General features: G+C 41.1%; 1 protein-coding gene across 1 annotated transcript in view; it reads right to left on the reverse strand.

Annotated features, from left to right (window-relative positions):
• Positions 1-7,376, reverse strand: part of ELL2 (elongation factor for RNA polymerase II 2) — a 77,016-nt gene that overhangs the window by 19,061 nt on the left and 50,579 nt on the right. The window contains exon 5 of the mRNA XM_003785990.3: positions 1,881-2,140. Coding sequence (XP_003786038.1) covers positions 1,881-2,140 — 260 coding nt within the window. The remainder of the gene's footprint in view (positions 1-1,880; positions 2,141-7,376) is intronic.

Here is a 7,376-nt window from a genome sequence, read left to right on the forward strand (position 1 = left end):
TGGCGGGTCCGGGCTGGGGATTCGAACCCGCCACCTTAGGTGTACGTGGCTGGCGCCTTAGCCGGTTGAGCTATAGGCGCCGAGCCTAAGTCAAAGTTCTGAATAAGCCTCTGCTATATTCTTTGGGAGGATTAAATTAACACTGTGCTTGACACCTGGTACACGCTCAGAAAAACAAAAAAAGAGGCAGATGTTATTGGGCCTTCTATCTATCTTTTCACTAGGCCAGTAGTTTCAGCCATATCACACACTTGACTCATGTTTCAGCCATATCACACACTTGACTCATGTTTCAGCCATATCACACACTTGACTCATGAGGGCCTTATACCATATTGGTGCCTACCTTGGGTCTCCAAGACTTGGCTTTAGTTGGTTTAGGGTAGAATGTAGGCACTGGCATTTTAAAAAGCTCCTCAGCAGATTTTAGCATGTAGCCAGGATGAGATGATGTTCTGGGTTCTAGTGAGCGGTACTAACGACTCCCATGTCCTACCTGCTCAACATTGTCTGTCTAAACACACACAGCACCTGCCATCACACAGCTACCGCCATGTCACAGCCGCAGCCCCATATCAACTGCCCCCATCCTCTGACGCAGAAGGTAACTCAGCCTATCTGGAGATGGAGTTGTCACACATTTTGTGATTTATAACCTATCTCTTCCCACTTTCTCTAAAACTGAAATATACACACTCACATCTGTATTCATTCTCTCATCTTGTCTTTTGAGCTCTTGAAACTGCTACATACCATAAAGGATTTAAATTGTTTTCAAAAAGTGCTCAAAGGATGTAATAAAAATCCTTAAAATTGACCAAGATACCTTGAGGATTGGCTAATCCCAAACTAGAGATGGTGGCTGAAAAAACAGACTTGAAAGTGTTATTTCTTGAATAATAAATAAAAACCTATAGTTTTTTTTAATGATAAAATTTAAGAATGACTTTGAAAATGTGTTGTTTTAAAAAAAAATAGACAAACCACTATTTTTGGTGGATCTGAATGTGAACCAACACTTATTATCTGAAGTCAATATGAAAAATAAAGGAAGCTAAAAAAAAGAAAAAAGTACATAAGAATTTACAGTATGATAGATCACTGGCTTTAAAAAAAGTTATGGCCTGATTTTATACTTAAGCTTGTGATTATAAGGTAAGTAACTGACCCTTTTACATAAGCGGTGCCCAACCTGAGGCTAGCAGGCTACATACAGATTTTTTGAGGGCTGTTTTACTTATCTATAGTGTCAGATATTTTGAAAAGTATACACAGACCTTTTTATTTTGCTCATCAGCTTGTGTTAGTGTTTATGCATTTAATCTGTGGCCCACCACAACTCTGATTTTTCCAATGTGTGGCAGAAAAGAAAAAAGGCTGGACACCTCCGCTTTACACTTTCATTCACACTCTTTAATACAGACAAGTGACTGATCTTGGCATACCCAGTGAAAGAAAAGGGCACAGTGATATGGACAGGATAAATTCTAAACTATTTATAATAGTAGGCAAAAATATTTTGGCTTATGTAAACCAAAGACCAATAAACACATTGTACAACTTCATCTATGTAAACCAATGAAAATTAAGGCAGCAGTTCAGGTTCAAAACTACAGACAACCGACACTTCTTGCCTGGAATTTCAGAGCAAAATTTGATTTGTCCCAGATAAAGTCAATGCTCACGTTTCAACTAGTTTTTAATTAAATTCTTAAAACAAGATGATTTAACTTAATAGTCAGGAGTTATACTACATGCCACTAATCAAACTGGTTCTGAAATTTCCCCATCACAACAATAATGAATAATAACCACGAGCCTTTTAAATGGATTTTTCAAAGAGAAAGTAAGCAGAAGGGCTACTCTCCCACTGTCCTCACCTGTTGCAGAATTGCTCCCAGGGAGTTCTTGTCTTTTTGACTGACTCCATCTTTCTGGAGTCGAGCAAGCAGCTCAGGTTTCTTGTACGCCTTCAGGGCCAGTAAATGAATCACTCTGTCCCTGTAGGGTCGCTGAGAGACACTGTTGCCGCCGTGTGTCTTTCGGATTGTGTTGGCAGGGTTCATGGGGGTTGACCTTTTCCTCTCAGGTACTGCATCTGAGACAGCTTGAGGTGCTTTCCGAATCTGCACTCTTTTCCCTAAAGTCCAGTGGAAAGGACATTGTTACATGTTTGCAAGTTAGAATACAGGGAGCATCTCAGTTTCCAGAGCTAGGATTCAGATACCTCTTCATCTCTGGAGGGAATAATGGGCACTTTGTTGCAATTTTTACTTTAAAGAGATGTGCAAACAGAAACCATTTTAAATAAACGGCTTAAAATATTAATTAGGAAATTTTTTAATCAAATGTTTTGTGGAATAAATACTGTACATGCCATTCCTGAAAGCGGTGGGAACACAGTGAACACAGATGTGAGAAACACCTGTCAGGTTCACTGAGAAGACAACCGCGGCTGAGCTGAGGCGTCATCTTAATCATTTTAACCATGCACTAATTCATCCACTCATGAGAATCTTTTTCTACAGGTCATGACAAATCTTGAGAGTCAAAAAATAAAACGAACCAACCAAGCCTCTCAGAGAGCCTAACAAACAGATCTCCCCGCAGGGGAGACTATACAAGGAAGTAGGTTAGATGAAGAACCAGGAACGGTGCGGAGGAGGTCCTCACACCGTGCTGGAGAGCCTGGCCGTTCGTGCAGTCAGCCCATTGCCTGTTCAGGCTAAACACTGACACCTGGCAAGTGGCTCCTTCTAGGCCACGTCTCTATGGGCAGAAGTGACCTGGACACTGGTGTGCAGGTGAGGCTATCTTGGCTGCTGGTCACTGATGACCTCAGGAACCATTCCTTGATAAGGAACATGAAATAGCTCAAAACTATGTAAAACCCTACTTTCTTAGGGTACAAATTTTTAGGTTACATTGTTCTCACTTCCAGGGAGCCCTAACCCAGGGGGTATGTCACACCGCCTCACTGTGTGCACAGTAGGTGAGATTCCGCCTCCTGCCCTCCCTCCTTCTGCCAATCGCCATCCTCCCCTTCACCTTCCCTCTACCCCCACACTAGATTATATTTGTGTTTTATTGTTCATATAAGCATGTAATTGTTTATATATTGGTTACATATTAGTATGGAATACACTGGATATTTATTTTTCCATTCTTGTGATACTTTACTAAGAAGAATGTATTTCAACTCCATCCAGGAAAATGTAAAAGATGTAAAGTCTCAACTTTTTTAAATGGCTGAATAATATTCCATGGTATACATATACCACAGTAAAACCCTCATTTTGTGATTTCTGAGGTGGAGGCTTTAACTTAGTACACAGTAAGCCCTGATTCTATGTGCTCTGGTGAAAGGTGAAGATCTGGTCATGATACACACTATGGGGCAACTACATTAGGAACAAGACCAGCTACTAGGAACAATGGATACGTAAAAGCAGCTTCTACAAGCTATAGTCTGGGGTGAAAACAGCTTACCAGGGCAAGAGCTTTACTGAATAATAATTCTGTCCAGGCTGGGCTCCCCAGGCTTTGTCAGAGAGCCTATCTATTCTGACTGCATCCAATCTCTAGGAAGGGAAGAAGGCTGAACGCTCTCAGGAAACCTCTAATCAATCACAAATATCAAATCAAACTACTGCATAACAAAGAAAGTCAACATTAAGAGGGCACTGCCTACTGATCAGAAAAACTATTAAATTATGATTAGAGTTTTAGAGACAGATTTAAACCTAGTTTCTACATTTTTCTTAATTTAGATTCAGCTGGATCAATGTCAGACAGGAAAGAAACATTTAACTATGCACCACACACTGTGCTGAGAGTTTCATAGATGCCACATGCTGTCTCACTGAGTCTTATAGTAACCTGAAAAGGTAGACTCTGACCCCATTTCACAGATGAGAAAACTGAGGGCTTTAATGGGATATGCTCAAATGCATTAGTGCTCACTTCGCCTTTGGGAGGTTCTGTGATTTGATTAACACCCAGCTTTCCCTATTTATACTTATTTGCAACAAAGGCTTTATAAACAAATGTCTACTGTTTGCTTCACATTAGGCTGTAAGCTCCCTGAGGGCAGGGTTGTGGCTGCACAGTGCACCAGCTGACCCTGAATCACTACTTGATGACTAAGTGAATGACAGCAAGAGAGGAAGGAAGCAGAGAAGCAGAAGCCGACGTGATCCACATTTTCCCACATTTCTAGGCTGCAAGAGCATGAACACGCACTGAAATTCCTACTGTGGCGAATACTAACTTTCCGGTCCACCACTGTTCAGTTGCAATAGCACAATACTACATATTATCATTCCTTGACATTTTCATAGGAATTTGTTAAAAGAAAAATTAGGATCAAGGTCACGAAGGCTCAGAAAATGGTATAAATTCCACATTCCCCTCTCTTTTGTCTTAAAAAAGAAACCCATTTACCTCACTTTTTTCCTAATCAAGCTAACTGTGGAGCCCTTCCCCCTTAATCTCTCTACCCTCACCCTTCTCAAGGGGCCTGGGCACAGAATGCCTTTTACCTAAACTCATACTCTAGGACTGGTAATTTAGAATGAATTCAAGCCAGCAAGGCAAAAAAATTAAAACAGGAGGGTGGCACCTGTGGCTCAAAGGAGTAGAGTGCTAGCCTCATATGCTGGAGGTGGCGGGTTTGAATCCAGCCCTGGCCAAAAAACCCCCAAAAAACAAAAAACCCAAAAACCTGCAAAAAAATATAATAAAAAAATAAAAACAGGAGTAACAGTATTGCCACCATGTTCTAGGTGCCTTACCTTCTCTGTACCTTTGATCCACCTCTGATCATGTCTCAGGAGGTCTCCAGGTCTCAAAGTCTACTGGGCTTACCCCATCCCTCCCAGAAGCAAGCACAGAGCAGGCAAACGAGAGAAACTAACTTTGCCCTTAAGAGGGTGTGAGTATGAGGTCTGACAAGAAATGAGGAGTCCCAGCAGGCAGAGGACAGTGTTGGAGCCTCACCTGAGGCCTCATGCTAGGTCACCATGTCCCCATGCATCCCCCACCCCCAATACACTCACATCACCCTTTGCCTCATTTTCTTTTAGATACCCCAGTCAGAGGATCACTTGCTTCAGTCCAGTGTTTCAAAGAACAGCTCAGTCACATGGGCCACTGAATTATACCCCAAACATCCCTTGCTCACTACTTCCCCATCCCTTTTGTTCCTATTCAACAAGGAGTCCTCTGCTTTAAGAGAGGCTTTAGATGAAGAGAACACCGGTGATATAATATCTGTAGAAATGAGATGCTAAGGAAAGAAACAAAAATAAAGCAAAAAAATGTCAGGTTCAAAGTGGGTAGAAGAAAGGCTTGTTTTTATTTTTTATATTTGCTTCAGAAAAGCCCTTTTAATAAAGCCTCTGGGAGAACCTAATTTTCTTCCCAGACCCAACTGCTAATCAATTCCCTCGGCTCTTTAAATAAACAGCGGCAGTGGGTCAGGCAGGGCTGGGTAATCTGGGGCTATAACTGAATTGTTTCATAACAAGGAGTTCAGTTCTAGTTTCTCCATTTAATATGAGATGGCAAAAGTATTTATCCCTCAATCTAATGGTACTGAGTAAACAATCTGAAGCAAGGTGTTAAAATAGTCCTTCAGAAAGCCTGGAGACTGCAGCCATCTTCTGCAGTTGTTTTCCGTTCTGTGAAACCACACCAGAAGCCCTGGCAACACAAACCCAAGGATTTAAACACATCAGCAGGTCCATGACAATGACGTGGCTCTGCTCGGTTAAATATGTAATTCACTGCAACGAAATCCATCTCCACTATTTGGCATTTGTGATTACATCTTAAAAAGGTTCACCACCAAAATATATATACCCAACAGTCACAAAATGTTAGAACTAATATCCCTTCTTCAATATTTGAGAAAATTAAGTTCTTAAATGATTTATATGGTTATTTAAACATGTGCTAACTCATCAAAAATGAGGAGGGTGGGGGTAGAAGTTTGGGAAATTAGAAACAGAATCTTAGAAATTAGGTTAGTTGGGTTACTTTATACACCTAAATAAATGTTAATGCATATAAAATTTGTAATTCAATAAAATTCTAGAATTCAGGTAGAAGTCAGTGAGCAAATGTAAGATACGGGTAAACTGTTAAGTAGTGGTGATTAGTGATGATTTTTCAACAAAGGGGAGGGATTATAATAATACAACAGTGTTCGTGACTAATGTAAATGTCACGACTAAAGTGGAAATGTTATTGAAAAAATAATGTTTCCTTCAGCCTCCAGGAAGGTTGCAGACGCTCACAGTGCTGATGCCTCGGCTAGGTCATCCCCAGGAGCACAGTCTTCTTCCGTTCAGGTGGGAGTGTCCTCATGTGGCCGTGAGAGGCCTGGATCAGGCTGCACAACCCTGCAGGGGCACCGACACTGTTCTGATCTGTCCTCCACCCAGACTGACACTGTTGAAAGCTACCTTGTTCTACGGGTACCTGGAAGCTGGCACAGGTGAGCTTTAGGTATCATTTTACAGGACATAGTCAACTATAAATTAAAGGGGCATCTCTTCCTGTTCTGAGGAAAGCATCTAACTTGCTAATGAGGCCATACTTACATCATTTGCTATTTGCTGATACCAGCAACTTGATAAGTGAAATGGAGAGAGAATCATATCCTTCCTCATAAAGGTGATTACGAGATTCAGGTGAAATAACTACATGCACAGTCCTAATACCTTGTATATAACAAGTGCTCAATAAGTGCTGGGTAATACAGTATTAAAGAGTGACTGGCTGACATTTTAAAGAACTGAATGAGCCAGATAGTTCTGAGATACTGAAAGAAGCAAGAAGATATAAATGGAGCTGCCTAAAGAAAAGAAATATATGGGAAAGGGCTGGCTTTTTAAGGCTAAAAGAGAAAGATCAAAATGGGACACAACAAAGCACAATAAAAACATCCAAACAGACAGTAGACCACGAGAATAAGAGTCTTCTGCTCACCTACACTTAGAATTGATTGGAATTTTATTGTAAGTAGTGTGCCCAGTTTTGAACTCTGACATGAAGAGTCAGAGGCAGTCTAGAGGAGAGTAATAAAATAATTAAAGGGTTGGCATACAGGGATTTTTTTTTTTTTTTTTTTGGCATACAGGGATATTAAGACAAGTTAAAAGGAGGAGGAGTTTGCCAGGTGCAGTGGCTCATGGGAGGCCAAGGTGGGTGAATCACTTGAGCTCAGGACCCCATCTCTAAAAACAAAAATAGCTGGGCATTGTGGCAGGTACCTGTAGTCCCAGCTACTTGGGAGGCTGAGGCAAGAGGATCATTTGAACCCAAGAGTTTGAGGTTGCTGTTGAGCTATGATGCCACAGAACTTTACTGAG

Source organism: Otolemur garnettii, unplaced genomic scaffold, assembly GCF_000181295.1.
Source record: "Otolemur garnettii isolate 467f Iridium unplaced genomic scaffold, OtoGar3 scaffold00017, whole genome shotgun sequence".
NCBI lineage: Eukaryota > Metazoa > Chordata > Mammalia > Primates > Galagidae > Otolemur > Otolemur garnettii.